We start from the raw sequence: 17,338 nt of genomic DNA, 5'->3' as shown, positions 1-17,338 counted from the left end.
AAAAAAATATAAACTTAAATAATTTTTAAAATTACTCTTAATATCTTTTTAAAAATTTGTTCTCACATTATTTTATGTTAATTTCAATTATTATTTTGATTTCATTTGCATAATTTTTTCTAAGTCATGTATGTATATTTTTTTTATTTTTTCTAAGAAAATTTCATATAATTTTTTTATTTTAATTTTTTTTTCTCATAATATTTAAAATATAATTTATTTTTGTTTGATAGGTATATTTTTTAAGAATAAGAATTAGAAGAAAAAAATTTAAAAAACTTAGTACAAAGATATAAATTTTATATGAAATAAAAATTATTAAAATAGGGTGTCTTTAGAAATTTTTAAGGTGTAAATAAAATTTCCTTTAAAAAAAAATTAATAATATCTTCAACTAAAAAATGTTAGTTGGCTATATCATACTATACAATTTAAATTTATAATTTTTATTTAATATTTAACACCATTTAAATCATAATTTATTAATTAGTGACTACAAAAATTAAAAGTATAAAAATATATATTTATACTATAACAAAATTATTGCTAAAAAAATTACTACACATACAATAATATATATTTTAAAATAAAAATTACGAGTGAGATACAATGATGATATAAATTTTAAATATAGTGACGACTACGATACGGTAATAACAACAATTTGATTTAATAAGCGAGTATTTATCAATCATGTTTGATTTTTTTTAAGATTTCTTTAGTACTTTTTATAAATTTATCAATTGTATAATATTTATTCCTTATAATTTTTAAGAATTTGCAAATAATATATTAATGAAATAATATATAATATATTTTTTTTTACAGAGATTCAAAAATAAGTATATAAATTAAATAAGGTTTATACATTAATAATAGAGACTTTTTTATTTTTACACTTCAAAATATTTTTTTTTGCATTTTACGAAATTCTACATAGAAATCCCTATTGCAACTAGCGTTACAACCTAAATTTTAATAAAAAATCGTATATAAACTCTTATTGTAACTAGTGCTGCAACTACTTTATTAGAAACCCAAACCGTAAATTTGAAAAAAAAAAGTTAAAAAAATAGTATCTGTGCTAATTTCCCTTAATAATAACATAATATAAATTAATACATTATTGATATATTGGCAACGTTTTTTACTATTATTTTTTTATTTAATTTTTATTAATATTGTGAGTAAAAAATTTAAATAAAATCTAGCCAAGTGCGGTATATTTCCTTGTACAATAATTATAAGAGAAATTTTATTTACACCCCAAAAAGTTTAAAGGCACCCCATTTTAATAATTTTTATTTTATATAAAATTTATATTTATATTTGTACTAATTTTTTTTAATTTTTTCTTTCAATTCATATTCTTAAAAAATATACCTATCAAACAAAAATAAAATGTATTTTAAATATTATGAAAGAAAAATTAAAATAAAAAATTCTGTAAAATTTTTATAGAAAAAAATTAAAAAAAAATACACATGAGTTAGAAAAAATTATGAAAATAAAATCAAAATAAATATTAAAATTAACATAAAATAATGTGAAGAAAAAATTTTAAAAAAATATTAAGAGTAATTTTTAAAAATTATTTAAGTTTATATTTTTTTTAATAACAGGATGTATTTATAAGTTTAAGGGGTGCAAATAAAACTCTCCTAATTATAAAATCACTTATTTCAATTAAAATTTTTATTTTGTTAATTTATTTTTTATGATTGTGACCACCACTAGTATATTAATATGAAGATAGACATACACATCGAGACTTATTAGAACGGTTCAAATCCACCAAAAAACGATCAAGAGTCAAGAGAAGAGTGGCATTTTCTAATAACTCCCATGGAAGCCGAAGCTTCAGCGTAAGTTTCATGATAGTCCCAACTTTGTACTTGACTAACTTTATTGAATTCAAAACTTTTACTTTCAAATTTATGTACTAGCTATATATATATATACAGAAAAGAAATAATTAATAATTATTATATTTGCAGGTTTGAGACGAGTGAGATGGTGGCGATATTCTTGGCGTCGACGCCATTGGTGAGGGAGTCGTGGAGGCTGTGCGAAGCAGCGTCGTTTTCGCCGATGGGTATCGTAATAGAACAAAAAGGCGACGTGGGATATTTGGCCTTCTCCTCAATTCAAACGGGGCAAGCCATCGCCGACCCCAACTGGGCTCGTTTGGTTCCTTTGGAGATAGCAGGCGACGTTGTTTTTGGACCACTTCTCAGTCGCCGTGACGGTGACGTTGACACTGACTGTGACGGTGATCGGCAGCCTGTTATGATCCACGCTGGCCTGTTAGAACTCTTTTTGTCCTTGTTTCGCTCTCAAAATCTACAACACCAGGTAACTTTATCATATCTTCTCTCTCTATATATATCTATCTATCTCATGTGTCCTCATTATCATCATCCATTAATTAGTTTGTATGATTTCATATTCACCTTTTTTTTTTTTAGATAAAGACTTTTTCTTTTTCTTTTGATGATATACTATAATGAAGACATGATGATCATTAAATTAATTCCCAATCAAGATAATTTATTAACTTATTTTTTTATTATTTGTTTTTCTTTATTTACCAAATTTGATTTATCTCTTTATCATGGTGCTAACCGACACTTCATTTCGATTATTGGGGGAAATATTGGCCTGATTATTAATAGTCATTTCTTTGATTACAAAAATATGTTTTTGTAATTTTATTCAAAAATATATGTATATAGTTATAATCATTAATACTAAATAAAAAGTTAATTATATGTTTTTCTGACCAAAAGAAAATGTAAAGATTTTTTTCACCAGAACACATATATGTCTTTCAAATTTTTTAAGTTGTGAAAAATTTTCAAACTATTAAAATTATTAGATTTTTGTCCAATTTTATTTTTTACTAAACTTACGCTTGACGAATATATGTTCAGAGTATTATTTGGTACATGTAAAAATTCAAGTATACAATATAATACATGGACAATCGTCACATTAAGCGTCGTTAGTAAAATTGAAAAAAAAGAGAGTAATTTGCGGCATAAATACTTAAATTTAATTCCTAGTTACAAATAAATACTTAAGTTTAATTTTTAGCGGTAGTAATACCTATGTTATATTTTTGGAACTCTGTAGGTACCTAACCGTTGAAATATTAAATCATTATTCACGTGTCATTTTCTTATTGGTATATTTTAATTAATTTTTTTTAAAATAAAAATTTAATGACTTGGACCAATTAAGAATTGTCACGTGGCAATTTACTTAACAATTAACTGTCAGGTACTTACAAAAGTTTCAGAATTATAACTTAGGTACGTATTATTACCGCCTTAAACTTAAGTATTTACTTACACTGAGAGTTAAACTTAGGTATTTATGCCGCAAATTACTAAAAAAAAAAAAATCTTAAATTCAATAATCTGTTAAAAAAAATTATAATAAACCCAAAGAAAAAGTTCATATGTTGGTTTTTTTGGAAACAAAACATAAATATAATGAAGTCAAACATGATGCCGTGAACATATAAAGCATGAAACTGCACCTCAAAATTTCAAGAGCTTTTGATTTGTTAGTAATTTTGGGTTCTCTCTTTTGTTTATATTATACCATATTTAATAGGTAAAAACTTTTTCATACATAGATGCATGGTAACTAATCAATGTATTGTTTGCTTTCCCTTTCATTAATCAAAAAAGTATTTTTTATTTTTCATTTCTTTTGTTAGGCTAGGCTACTCTGATTACATACTGTTTTATAATAATAAAATAATTAAATAATATAATGAAGATATCATACATAATTACATAATATTATACATTATATATGTACAATTTTGTCCCGTGATATACTTTCACAGATTGTATTCGTAGTACATTTAATGGGTCTCAGGGTACATTAGATGAGTCTCAGGTACGTTACTATTTTTTAACCCTAATTACCCCTAGATCAACTCCAGTCCTCAGATTAAATAACTCCCCCATCTAATGGTTGCCGTACATCACGAAATACATTTCATAAAAATACATTACAAGATAAAATCGTCTCCCTATATATGTAATATATGTAATGTACACACATGTTAAATGCTCAAATAATATAAGAAGTTTAATACTTATATGCTAGTTTTGTTTTATCAATATATAGAGACTTGATACTCTATTTTTTTAGTAATATTTATTGGATATCTTATGAATTTGAAAGTATATATAATTTTATATTTTGAACTCAAATTTTATGATCAAACTATTATCCATTATATAAGTTACCAATTTGATCTATTTTGTAAATTATTAAATTTAAAGTATTATTTAAGAAAAAATCACCTATTAACAATGTCTAAATTATTATTTTTTCTATTAATAATAATATTTTATGATAAGCAAATATATATTTTGTATACCTAAATTGATTAATAGTTGTGGTGTGAAAGCTTAAAAGTAAAGTTAGGAAGGGAACAATTTTTTATTTTTTTAGCTGGAAAGGACAAAGAAAAGGAAAAGGCTTTTGTTTTTAGGATAAAAAAGTGATTGAAAAGAAAAAGGAAGTATAGTGATGCATACAAATCAGGGAAAAATTTATAGGACACCATCTAAATGTTGAGATGTGTTTGGGTACACTTTTTATTATTTTTTTATTTAAAAGAGTTTTTGAATCTATTTTTTTTTTTTTTACAATAATTTACAATCTTTTTGTAAATTTTAAAAAATTTAAAATAATTTATAATACTAAAAATAAAATTTAAATATTTTATTCCATATGTAAATTCTTTTATACGAATGGTTTATAATTGTTTATATTTTATTTTTGATACTATTAATTATTTAAATTTTTCTCAAAACTTTATAAATAATTGTAAATAATTATAACGAAAGATATATGTTTTTTTTTTCTTTTCTTTTTTATCTGAAAAAGGTCGACATTCATCGCACAGTTACTTTTTTAAAAATAAACATTGCTCACGCTATTTTGTTTTTTTAAGAAAAATATTAACATGAAACTTTCATTAAGAGAACAATATTAATGGCGAGAAAACATTGACGATGAAATTCTATACATTATACAAAGGTTGTCGCTAGTTAGTAGTTAGGTGACATCAACATATTTTTATTTCTTATTTTAGACTTTCAATCAAACAAGACAGTTGTTGTGCATATATATACACTAAGGTTTATGTTACGTACCTATAATTAATTTTTTTGATTAAGTAATGTTAAGTATAATATATATATTTAATTTTTTTTTAATTTTTAAAATAAATACGTGTAATACATATTTTTTAATTTTTAAAATAAGATTTGAGATTTTAATTTTTGAGATTTTTTTTTAACTATTGCAGATGTACTTTTTAGATGTGATTATATATATAAAAGAATGAATTTAATTGTTATACGTATTTTATATTAATATTTCTCTATATAAGATTATATTAAAAATATTTTAACAAAATTGAGTTTGATTAGAGAATTAATTACTTTCAAAATATATTTTATATATTATGCCTAAAAATTTATTTTAAAAAAATAATGATAGTGATAGATACTATATTCTTAATTTGTAGTTAAGAGAGTGTGATTATAATAAAGTGTACAAATTATGAGAAACATATACATATCATTAATCATTTTTAAAATAAAAAGATGTCATGAAATTAAGGTTTAAGTATATATATATACATTTTATATATAGATGTGATTATTATAAATGAATGTACTTTTTATTTTTAAATATAATTAAATTAATTTATATATATAAAATATTTATGTTATTATTATTATTTTTATTTTAAAATGTATGTATATATAATTAATTTTTTTATATAAAATATTTATATAATTTTTATTTTTTAATTATATATAATAATATTATAAAATTAATAAAGAATATTCTATTTAGTAATTGAGATATTCTGTTAAAATTAACGTAGAAAATTAAAAAAATTGAATTTTGTTACATAATCATATTTTATATAAAATAGATATATACACTAGATTAGTATTATTATATTTAAACATATTTTTAGTGATATAATTAGTTTTTTTAAGTTATTCAATAATCAATAGTTTTTATTAAAAAAAATTTAATTTAAGTGTTATCTATAAAAAAACATAATAATATTTAAAATTTATTGTTAATTATAAATTTTATTTTATTATAGTTTTAATCTTTTAAAAATAGGAGAATTACCCCATATACTGATTTTTTAACTTTTTTTTTTTTTGAAATTTACGGTTTGAGTTTCTAAAGTGGTTGCAGCGCTAGTTGCAATAGGAATTCCTATACAATTTTTTATTGCAATTTAGGTTGCAATACTAATTGCAATATGAGTTTCTAAAAAGAATTCCGTAAAAATACAAAACAAAAAATGTTTAGAGGTGTAAAAATAAAAAAAACCCTTAAAAATATTATACACTATTTTCTATTTTTTTAAAATAATAATATAAAAATATTTTTATATTATAATATAAACAATGATAAAGATATATTTAGTGAATTTAAATTTAAGCGGCAATGTTTTAAAAGAAAAATAATATGTTATATAACTACAATTTATATAATATAAATGTACAAATATTTATATAATTTATATTGGAGAACGTCACATATTGTAGAGATTAATAAATTATTATTTAGTTCCCTTTAACACTTTTTTTTTTCCTCCGAGAGTTCCCTTTCACACTTGAAAAGTCTACTTTTATATTTCATGATGAAAAAGCATCGTAGTCATCGTTCAAACTTTGCAAATCATGCATAGAAAAAAGCTCTATAATAGTTTTATTAATAAACGTTTTTGTATAAGAAAGAAATAATATTGGTTAAGTTATTTTGTTCTTAATTTATAAATAGCCATAAGTCTAAGGTATTAGGTATGAGGCATGACTCAGTCCCAACTCAGTTTTTAGTATACATGATTATAATACTCTCTGCAAAAAATAAATAAGAGATTATAATACGAAATTAAGCAGCAATAACAATCTATATATAAACATTATATATTTGGAAGTTTCTAGGAAGAGGATAATAACTAATAACTAATTTAATGTCATGTCAACGACTGAGGTCAAGTCAGACAAAGCTCAGAGTCCCATTTTGTTAGTTCTCTAAGCGTCGGCGAACCGTTCAATAAGCCATCCCATTTCCCACTCTATTATGTTTTTTATTTTGATTTTTTCTTATTGACTTGAGTCAAAGTCGTCGGAATGTGGTTTCTTAGAATAAACATCATGCTATCATCCATTTTTGAAAGTTTGGGAATTGAAAATGTGAGCCACTTACTTTTCATTGGGTTCCAAAACCACTCATTTTTATTAAATGATCATAATAAATTTTGAAACAAAATAAATAAATTTTTTTCCTTTACTCTTTATTCTTAGAGAAATGCTAAAGGGCACTAGTGGTGCTAGCACCCTCCTATGTATCAATATAGCTATTGGTCCAACTAAATATCGCGTCCATATAATTTAATATAATAACTTTTAGGGAGTATCGCTAGCCAATACGCAACGCGACATGTCAAAAAGGTACTAGACACTATTAATGTCTAATAGCAATACTCATATTTTTAAGTGGTTTTATTCTTTTATTTAGTTTAACGAAAATCTTTCCTCGAGTTGGCCTTGAGAATACATGGATTTAAGGCACTATTTAAATTTTGGAGTCTTCACAAAAAATTCATCTTTACCTATATAAAAAAAAATTAAACATACAATCAAGATTATTTTTAAGATTTTAACTAAAGTTTTTGAATCAAATCATATTTACAGAAAATAAAATACATTATTCTTGAACATATTTGATGATTTGATTAATAATTTTTTTTTCTCATAATGTTAAATATGTGTGGTTGTAGACTTTAGAAAAAAAATGGACCAAAAGAGAGCTTATTTTATAACGGGAAGAAAAAAAAAAGTTGTTAAAAAATAGAGTTTTAAATATAAAAAGAGAAACATTTCCAAAAAAGAAAAGAATTTGAAAGAAAAATTAATTTAAATAAAATTTTTCAGCATATAATTGAGTTAGGTCATAATGGATGCTTCAATATGTGTACTTTCAGAAATGTATAAAAATAATATTGAAAAGAGTGTCATGGACTCAAACTCAACCCACAGTATCATACACTTCAACCAACCAATATGTGAATAGTTGTTGTTAACAATGGACTTAGTTTTAGTAAAAATCCTATCGTAATGAGGCCTTTTATTTTTTATTTTGGGCCAGGATCGGCCTGAGTTGAATTGGGTTATAAGTAAAATAAAAAATTGAGTCTTTATTATAAAGATAAATGGTATTTTTAAAAATTATTAAAAAAATATGTATATTTTTAAAAGATATTTTTTTATTTGGGCCCCTAAAATGATTTGACCCTACGCGCATGCTTAGCCAGCCTTAGCCTAGGGCTGGCTCTGTTTTGGGCCCCCAAAAAGTGTAGGCCCTATGCACGGGCCTACCTGCCTATGCCTAGAGCCGACTCTGCTCACAAGACTTTCTTTTGGTCGTAAAAGAGCATTTCCTTACCAAATAAACAATGTAATATTATATTTTGATATTTTTGTAAAAAAAAAAAATTCCAACAGTGTGTTAAAACTTGTGTCAAATTTGACATATGCGTATCTTATCTTCAATAGAGTACCAAAAAAGTGGTGTATTGCTATATTTAGCACACTTAAGAAAAACTACTACTTTGGTATTCTAAAAAGTGTGCTAAATTTGACACATGTTAAAAGTTGTATCAAATTGGACACAAGATATAATATTGTGTCAAATTTAACCCACAATAAATGTTATTTTTTTATTTACTATAATATCACTCATTATTGTGATTTATTAACTTTTACTAAACTTTATATTTTTATCTTACCATATTATCATTATTTAAATAATAAAAGAATAGAAATAATTTTTGTATATTCTTTATAAAATATCAAAAGATCATTAATATAATTAAATTTTTTTTTCTTATTTTACATCTTGTTGTGTATTGGAGAACAATTATAAACAGTTGATCAAATATAATACAAACTTATTTTTTGTGCTAAATTTAACACATTTATGTCTTCCATTAAATATGGTTTAAAAGTTAGACAATTTAAAAAAAAATATAGTATTTTGTCAAATTTTATATACAATAAATACACCTTTTATTTACATTATTACCATTTAGCATTAATGACTTACTTTAATACACTTTTTTAATCACAACATTGTCATTCTTTTTTAAAAAGCATATTTAATTAATTTATTGATTATCATTAATGATAATTTCTTTTTATTATGTCAATTTGCATTTTTTTTTGTATGGGTTAAATGTTTAATTTTAATATTTATTTTGAAACATATTTAATTTTAAATTTTGTTATTGTAGTATATTTTTTCTTAATTTTATATTTCAAATAGGAATATAATTATTAAATTAATCTATTTATTTATGCAGTTTTTCTTCCCTCTCTTATGTGTTTAAGCAGTTTAAAATTAACCGTTAGATATTTATTCCCCATAGAAAAAAATATATTTTTCTGATTCCTTCAATTAGTATTCAGCATAGAATAGTTTCCTTCACAATATTTTTTTGAAGAAATTTCCTTCACTATCTTGAAAGAATGGCCGTTCTTAAATAAATAAATAATAATAACTCTCTCGTGAATATTTCCCGTAACAAAATTGGTGTTGGTATCATCATTCGAAATTCTTCTGGTCAAGTTGTTGCAGCCTATTCAAAGCCTCTCACGGGTAGATTAAAGCCACAAGAAATGGAAGCCAAAGCATTACTTATGGGAATCAATTGGGCAGCTCGTTGCAACTTATCGGTCAATCTTTTTGAATCTGATTCCTTGATTTTAGTTAATTCAATTAATAGTAATTCTAATGCTATCTCTTCTTTTGGAGATTTAGTTTTGGATATTAAAAATCGTATATCCTATCTCTCCTCTGTTTGTGTCTCTCATGTGAAGCGAGATGCTAACCAAGCTGCTCATGGCTTGGCTAAACATGCATTGGAGTTGGATGATGATTGTATGTGGTTTGAGGAAATTCCCTCTACCATTTTCTCTGTTGTTGTAAATGACGCTCTATAATTTATAATAACAGTTCTTTTCAAAAAAAAAAAAAAAAAGTTAATATGATGGTTTTTCTTTTTTTTGAGGAAAAGTTAATATGATGGTTAAAGAGATACAAATATACACATATACAGGCGGCAATTGATTGCTTTAAGATTTTTAATGGAAGGAAAGATAAGATAATATCCTGAATCAATAATTTAGAGATTGGTAAAATAAGCAAGGAGTTTGCTGTGAATTGTTGATTTAGAGATTGGTTAATTAAGCAATGAGTTTGATTATGTGAAAACATCATCCGTAACTTCAATAAAAAAAATGTTCTCTTGTGATGCAGATATTGTCATTAAAAGAGCAATGCAATTCTATAGTGATCACAGGTCATTCCTTAGGGGGTGCAATAGCCTCTCTTTCAACATTGTGGCTTCTTAGTCATTGTCACCTCCAATCAGTCTCTTATTCACCCTCAGTCCTCTGCATCACCTTTGGCTCACCATTGCTGGGAAACGAGTCCCTCTCACGAGCCATCCTTCGCGAGAGATGGGGTGGAAACTTTTGCCATGTAGTGTCCAAGCATGACATTATGCCAAGGCTGCTCCTTGCTCCTTCAGCCACAGTCACTCCTCAAATGCAGCTGTTGCTTCATCATTGGCATGTCTCAATGGGAACTACTACTACGGCTCCTCATTTTGGCAGTCATCAAAATGTTGCTGCTGCCCAACTTGGAGACCCAGAGAAAGCAGAGTTCTTTGGACTCATTATGGCTTGCTTGAATAATTCTTCATCAGAAGAGGCTTTGAAAAACTTGTTGTTTTGGCCCTTCGGAAACTACCTGTTGTGCTCCCAGGACGGAGCCATTTGCTTGGACAATGCAGCATCTGTCATTAAGATGATGCATCTGATGTTCATGACAGGCTCTCCCAATGAGTGCATTGAAGATCATCTCAAGTATGGAGAATACGTTGGAAGAGGTTCTTCACAGTACCTGAAACGTTTTGTCCAAATGCAGCCTTCTGAATCATGTTACGAGGCAGGACTTGCCTTGGCATTGCATTCATCAGGGATTCCTTCCCAGGTAATATCTTGTTTTTGTCTTTTCTAACACTTGGAAGTATTATATCAAGGAAATTTAGTTCACATAGTCCAAAAGAATGTAGGGAAAGTAACAATCATTCACAATTATTCAATGATCCCTCATTTTCACCTTTATATATATATGATAAGGTATCTCAATGTTGAGTTAATTTGCAGGAACCAGCTGTTAGTTCAGCCAAAGACTGCTTAACTAATGCAAGACGAGTGGGGCGGCGCATGCCTGAAATCACGTGTGCTAATCTTGCTGTAAAATTATCCAAAATTGTCCCATTTCGAGCTGAAATAGAGTGGTATAAAGCATCTTGCGATGAGTCCAGTGATCAAATGGGATACTATGATGCCTTCAAGAGGAGAGGATCCTCAAAAAAGGGTAACCAAGTTGATATGAATAGGCGCAAACTTGCTGGCTTCTGGGACAATGTTATTGACCTATGGGAAAGCAATCAGCTGCCTTATGATTTTCATAAAAGAGCAAAATGGGTCAATGCTTTCCATTCCTACAAGCTAATTGTTGAGCCACTTGATATTGGAGAGTACTACAGAAAGGACATGCACATACATAACGGACATTACTTGAGAAATGGAAGACCAAGAAGGTTCCAAATTTCTGACAGGTGGTGGAAAGAAAGAAGAAAAAATGAGAAGGATAATGATGCAAGAACCACACTTGCAAGTGCGACTCAAGATTCATGTTTTTGGGCAAGGCTGGAGGAAGCAATGGAATTGCTAGCTAACCTTCAAAGTGAGAATGAAGAAGTGAAGAAGGAGACATGGGTCAATATCAATAAATTCAATGAATATGCTAGGAGATTAGTTGAAAGGAAAGAGGTGTCCAAAGATGTTCTGGCCAAAAACTCAAGCTACACTAAGTGGACTAAAGATCTAGAAAAACTAAGTTCACCACTTGTTTTTCCTGTGACTCCTTTCCCTGAGTTCCCTCAGATGAAGTTCTGAAGTTTCCAAATTTCAAGGTGCCTTTGGAAGGTCATTTGAGAATTAGAGTTCGATGTAATTACGGGTAATTACCAGGATAATTACGTAGTTTGACGTGTTTTTATAGGCACGTAATTACATAATAACTAGAAGATAATTAGGAGGCCTGAATTACTCTCTCTAATTCTCATATTCCCATAAAAATTAAATGTAATTACGTACCAAAAAATAATTTTAATTATTTAATTAATATAATAATTATTTATAAGATTTAGTCTTTTATTTTTATTTTCTTTACTTGTATACATAATTATTTTTTTTCGTCATATGTGTATAATACTATTTTATATAATTTTTTAGTGTGGATTTTATTGTATTGTTTGTAAATAAAAAAAAAAAACTAATATATGAATATAATATGTGATGTGATTATTTTTTAATTAATATCATTTTTTTAAGTTTTTGTTTGAATTAAATATTTGATAAATTTATTCATGATTTAATATAAATTTTGATTGATGAAATGTTTAAATTTATTTTATTATTAATTTTTAATCTACATAAAAATGACAAATACTCAAATTTCTAAAAATAAAAAATAATACATCAAATAGAATATGGAATGTAAGAGCAATTAGATAGTTAATAAATAAAAACTATTTTAAATATTTGTTATTATGAAATTTGAGTTTATTTTATAAAAGAATTTTTGTTTATTTAAAATATATCAATAGTTAAAATTTAGAGTCTTTTTCATTTTTACACTTCAAAACAATTTTCTTTGTATTTTTACAAAATTCTATATAAAAACCCTATTGCAACTAGCGTTACAACCTAAAATTTGAAACCCCTATTGCAACTAGCGCTGCAACCATTTTAGAAACCCAAAGAGTAAATTTGAAAAAAAAAAGTTAAAAAAATAGTATATAGAATAATTTCCCTAAAATTTATTTTAAATATTTGTTAAATAATAATAATAATTATTATATCAAATATTACACAATATTAATTTACTATATAATTACCAAGTGTCTTCCCAATCATGACGATATAAATGTACATGTAATTACCACTTGATATTCAAACACGACTTGCATTAAAAATATAATGTAATTAATATATAGTAATTAAATAATTGCTTCCAAACCTAGTCTCAGTGATTTTTTGGGAAAGGGTAATTTTGTTTGGTGCTGCTTAATTTTGAAAGAGTGCTGAGTGTGTGCCAATAATGTAAAATATTTTCCTAATTAATGACCCGTTTTAATGTTGATGAAATGTCTCAATGATCTTGTTGGTTCAAAATTTCTTGAGATACACATTATATTCATGCTGTGCATGCTTAAACAATGGTGCTAAATTTCTTGACAGGTTTTGATGATAGAATCTTACTAAAATCTAGTACTGGATATAATAAATGAGAGAAGAAAGGAAACTATAATTTCATGTGATGAAGAAACATAACAAAGTTCCTAAGAAGCCTAAGACATTTCCATTTTCTTATAGATGCTATATCTTATCATTTTCTATCTCAATGTTTCTAACTGGCCCTTTGAACCATTTCCTTGCATCCAATACCCACCAAAGCATTATCAAACCCAAACCAACACCCAAAGCAACAGGTGCATAGTTGAAGGTGTCCCAAGAGATTGGATACAAAGTTGGCAAAAGGAAAACTGAACAGGTATAGCAAATCCATAGGAAGGCTACCAAGCAAACTGGCCTTCTTGCTTTACCCAAATAGAATGGCCCAGGCTTGAAGTTCTTCTCAGCCATTACCATTCTAGCAAAGATTGGCACTGCATAACCTCCTACCCATCCAATCGTGCAGATGGAAGTTATAGCTGTGAAGACCACATTGACTATCAAGATTGGAAGTCCAAGAAGAAAGCACATTCCAGCACACAGCCATACAGCATTTGAGGGAACTTTGTGCTTTGGGTGTATTTTTCTCCACGTAGACGAAAATGGAATGCCTTTATCTCTTGATAAAGCATATACCTAAAGCATTAAAATTGTATTATAATAGGAACATAAATATGATTTTTTTCAAAACAAAAAAAAAAAAAGTGAATCAAGCCATCATTAAGAGTTAATGAATATTCCACTATAAGTAACATTGCACCAATTGAACATGTACTTGAGACACAATATTGCACATTGGCATGGTAAAACAAACTCAGAAAGTTGGATAAAACATGCAGTATCAATGGAAATTATTCCATTGACCAGAAGGGAAAAAAAAAGATCATGAGTTTGTTGACACCATCAGTTCATTCCACATGAGACATCCCAAAATGGATTATGTGAAATTATGTCACTCCACAGTTTGCCCCAGCAAAAGAGCATGGACTAAAACTAGATAAGTTCAAATGCAAGATTGTCCTCTTGCAACACAATTCTTGGGTAAATTATACAGCAGGAGACCTGTTTTTAACCATTTGAATCATACATCTATGAGAAAAATGGAGTCACATTAGTTGCTAAAAGAAGGAGAAAAAAGACTACTTACTACTCGGGCTGCACTTGTAGTGATTGAAAGCCCACCGAAGAAAAAAGAACCCCAGATGATAAATAGCAAAATAATTGCCCCAGTACTGTTATTATACCTTCCATGAAATGCATCGTACAATATCTGTGCTGGTACAAACACTCCAGCAGTCTCATTGCTCGTATCAAACAGATAATCAAAATCCTGATATGAAAACATATAATATCAGTTCTGTAATTTAAGACTATGAGCAAGGATAGGACATACTCTAACAGGCCATTCTTGATTATCTAAATAAACATACATGAATGCTGAAAGTAAGAGCCAAGATATAAGCCCAGCCGAAGAGTGAAATGATCCCAATGCTAGACAAAATTGCAATAGGGCCATTCTTGTCTGCGCCTTTGGTTTCTTCAGTCAAATGAGCTGCAGCATCATATCCGTACAAAGAATACTGACTGACAAGAAAAGAGAGAATGACTGCATAAGGTTTGCTTGATACTCCAGTTTGTTCAGTTGCCATTTCAAATTTTGTGAACACATATGACGCAGATTGTGTACTCAGAGCTACCAAGGGAAGCATTATTACAATAATCAGACCTCCAATAACCTGCCACAAGAGAACTTTTGGAATCAGAAGTTTCCCAAAATAATCGATAAATAGATTTCACGTTTCAACTACTTTTTTTTTTCAGTAACTCATTGCTAAGACAGTGGGCTGCTGCTAACCAAATTGTTCATATTAGGAAACACACAAATAACTAGTTCAGTTGAAACAAGTTACTTGAAGTAAAAACATTTGAGTAAGTCAAGAAGTTAAGACACGCTTTAGATATAAATCAATGCCTCAAATGTACTTTCAATAGTAAAGGAACTGTAATATTCTAGAAAGTAGTTGGAATATCAAATTCAAAACCTGCCACCAAATGGAAATCATGTCGATAAAGGCGATCACTTCCAAGGCAAATGTATTGAGAAATGCCCATATAAGTGTGAGGCCCGTATACATGCACAAAAACAACCATTTTGGAGCAAGATAGCCTCCTCCTTTGTTTGTTCCAGTGCATAACAGAATGATACTCTGTAGTGTTTGTGATCCTGCATATGCCTTTCCAGCCAAGTAAAATTTGTTGATTAAGAAAAGCCTATATATACAAACACCACACACAAATTATAATAATGAAAGACATGAAGAACGTCCAGGATGTTAGTACCTGAGTACCTATGCCAGCAATGAGGCCTATGGTCTCAAGCCAAGCACAACACCATGATGCAAATGGACCCCACTTTGGGCCAGCTAGATGTGCAGCCCAAAAGTAAAGAGATCCAGTAGTCTGCTCATAATACAAGATTAGTTAGCTGTGTTATAAAGAGTGTGAAAGCAAATCAGTACATTCAACTTCATCTTCAAATTCCAACACAATAAAAACCAGCTTCAATTGTTTACGTCAAGATCCTTGATCCTCTCAAGCAATAATAAAATGTCTCAATATGGCACTATTTCGGAATTTCAATGGTTCAAAACATTTAAACTAAAATCAATAACATGATTGATATGAATATGATATGATTTTCATGGTGGAAAAAGAAAATAAATCCATGTGATATATGTAAATATGTAGAAGAAGAAGAAAAGAAGTTTAAAAAGGAGGACTAACTGGAAAAGAGGAACAGATCTCAGCCATAGCAATTCCAACAAACCATGTGAAGAATGACACAACAACCCACCCCCACACCAGAGAAGCAGGTCCTGCATATAAAAGACTTGAACCATAGAGAGGAGTAATTCCAGTGAAAAGTGTCATTGTTGAAAATGATATCGCCAGAGTCTTGAAAAGATTCTGCAAGAAATAATATAATTAGATAATCTTTAACAAATTCTCATCTGGGATTCATTAAAGATTATGCTAGGACTCAGTACCATTTCTCTCCTGAGTTCTTGTTTGTATCCAAGCTCATTAAGACGTTTCTCTCCAGAATCCATTTCTGGGATTTGCTGTTCCATGATGCGAAATTAGTCAGGGCAACAATCTCTTATATATATATATATGTGATTTTCGTATCAGGGAGGCTCAGGCTGTAGTGGTACAACTCATGAAGTTAGTTAGGTGATTTCTCTCTTCTTTTTCTTTTTTGACAAAGTTACATAGCTTCTCTTTAGTAGAGAAGAAAATGGCAAACTAAAGGATGATGAGAAAATTATAATAATAAGCGAAGTTGACTATGTATGGATCTTTTAATATCTTGGTAATATTGAACGAAAATAAAATCCAATGTTTCAAACCGTTGAAATGTCCAGATTGTCGTTATTGGTTCCCTCCTAAAAATGTTTACGTAATCATTGCATATTTGATGTTTAAAATCATCTCAAAGCTTGGTATGGTTTCACATTAAAATGCATGTGAACCAAGGGGGTTTGGGTTTCAAAGTTGGAATGTTTTGCATTAGGTAGCTGCCTTAAGCTATGGCCCCATTTTGAAAAAAAATTAAAATATAATCAAAAAATAAAATAAACAATAATACTCATAGTACTAAATATACATTGCAGTTTAGTAGTAATTTAATTAGAGTATTATTTAGGAGGTTTAATATTCAAATCTCAATAATCTTACTTTTTTATTGGGTCTTATTTTTTATTTTTACCTAGCCCAAATTAGTATATGAAAATTTATGATAGGGTTGTTCATTTGATTAAATTCGTACTTTTTTGGTCAAACAACTTTCAATTTGCACTAAGCGGATTTAATATTTTGGATCCAATCCAATCCACATA

The 17,338-nt window shown here is 27.7% G+C and overlaps 2 protein-coding genes across 2 annotated transcripts; one reads left to right on the top strand and one right to left on the bottom strand.

The window, feature by feature from the left end:
* The first annotated feature begins 1,718 nt into the window (after positions 1-1,718).
* Positions 1,719-12,345, top strand: LOC115715124 (lipase-like PAD4). Its single transcript, XM_030643936.2, has 4 exons — positions 1,719-1,865; positions 1,998-2,355; positions 10,387-11,124; positions 11,301-12,345. The coding sequence occupies exons 1-4, from the start codon at positions 1,846-1,848 to the stop codon at positions 12,096-12,098; spliced, it is 1,914 nt and encodes a 637-aa protein (XP_030499796.2). The 5' UTR covers positions 1,719-1,845; the 3' UTR covers positions 12,099-12,345.
* A 1,147-nt stretch (positions 12,346-13,492) lies between these two features.
* Positions 13,493-16,967, bottom strand: LOC115712467 (amino-acid permease BAT1 homolog). The gene is made up of 7 exons (XM_030640744.2): positions 16,487-16,967; positions 16,224-16,406; positions 15,780-15,899; positions 15,482-15,673; positions 14,870-15,175; positions 14,587-14,769; positions 13,493-14,075 (listed from the first exon to the last, which is right to left on the bottom strand). The coding sequence occupies exons 1-7, from the start codon at positions 16,568-16,570 to the stop codon at positions 13,584-13,586; spliced, it is 1,560 nt and encodes a 519-aa protein (XP_030496604.2). The 5' UTR covers positions 16,571-16,967; the 3' UTR covers positions 13,493-13,583.
* Between the last annotated feature and the right edge of the window lie 371 nt (positions 16,968-17,338).

The sequence above is a fragment of the Cannabis sativa genome, chromosome 4, assembly GCF_029168945.1.
Source record: "Cannabis sativa cultivar Pink pepper isolate KNU-18-1 chromosome 4, ASM2916894v1, whole genome shotgun sequence".
Taxonomy (NCBI): Eukaryota; Viridiplantae; Streptophyta; class Magnoliopsida; order Rosales; family Cannabaceae; genus Cannabis; species Cannabis sativa.
This window is presented reverse-complemented; position numbering and strand designations above follow the sequence as displayed.

Coding starts and splice junctions, on each gene's coding strand:
- LOC115715124 (XM_030643936.2), top strand. CDS start 1,846: ATGGAAGCCGAAGCTTCAGC. Junction 1,866..1,997: donor ATGGAAGCCGAAGCTTCAGC/GTAAGTTTCATG, acceptor TTATATTTGCAG/GTTTGAGACGAGTGAGATGG. Junction 11,125..11,300: donor CATCAGGGATTCCTTCCCAG/GTAATATCTTGT, acceptor GTTAATTTGCAG/GAACCAGCTGTTAGTTCAGC.
- LOC115712467 (XM_030640744.2), bottom strand. CDS start 16,570: ATGGAACAGCAAATCCCAGAAATGGATTCTGGAGAGAAACGTCTTAAT. Junction 15,674..15,779: donor TTGCTGGCATAGGTACTCAG/GTACTAACATCC, acceptor TTGGCTGGAAAG/GCATATGCAGGATCACAAAC. Junction 14,076..14,586: donor CTACAAGTGCAGCCCGAGTA/GTAAGTAGTCTT, acceptor TTAATGCTTTAG/GTATATGCTTTATCAAGAGA.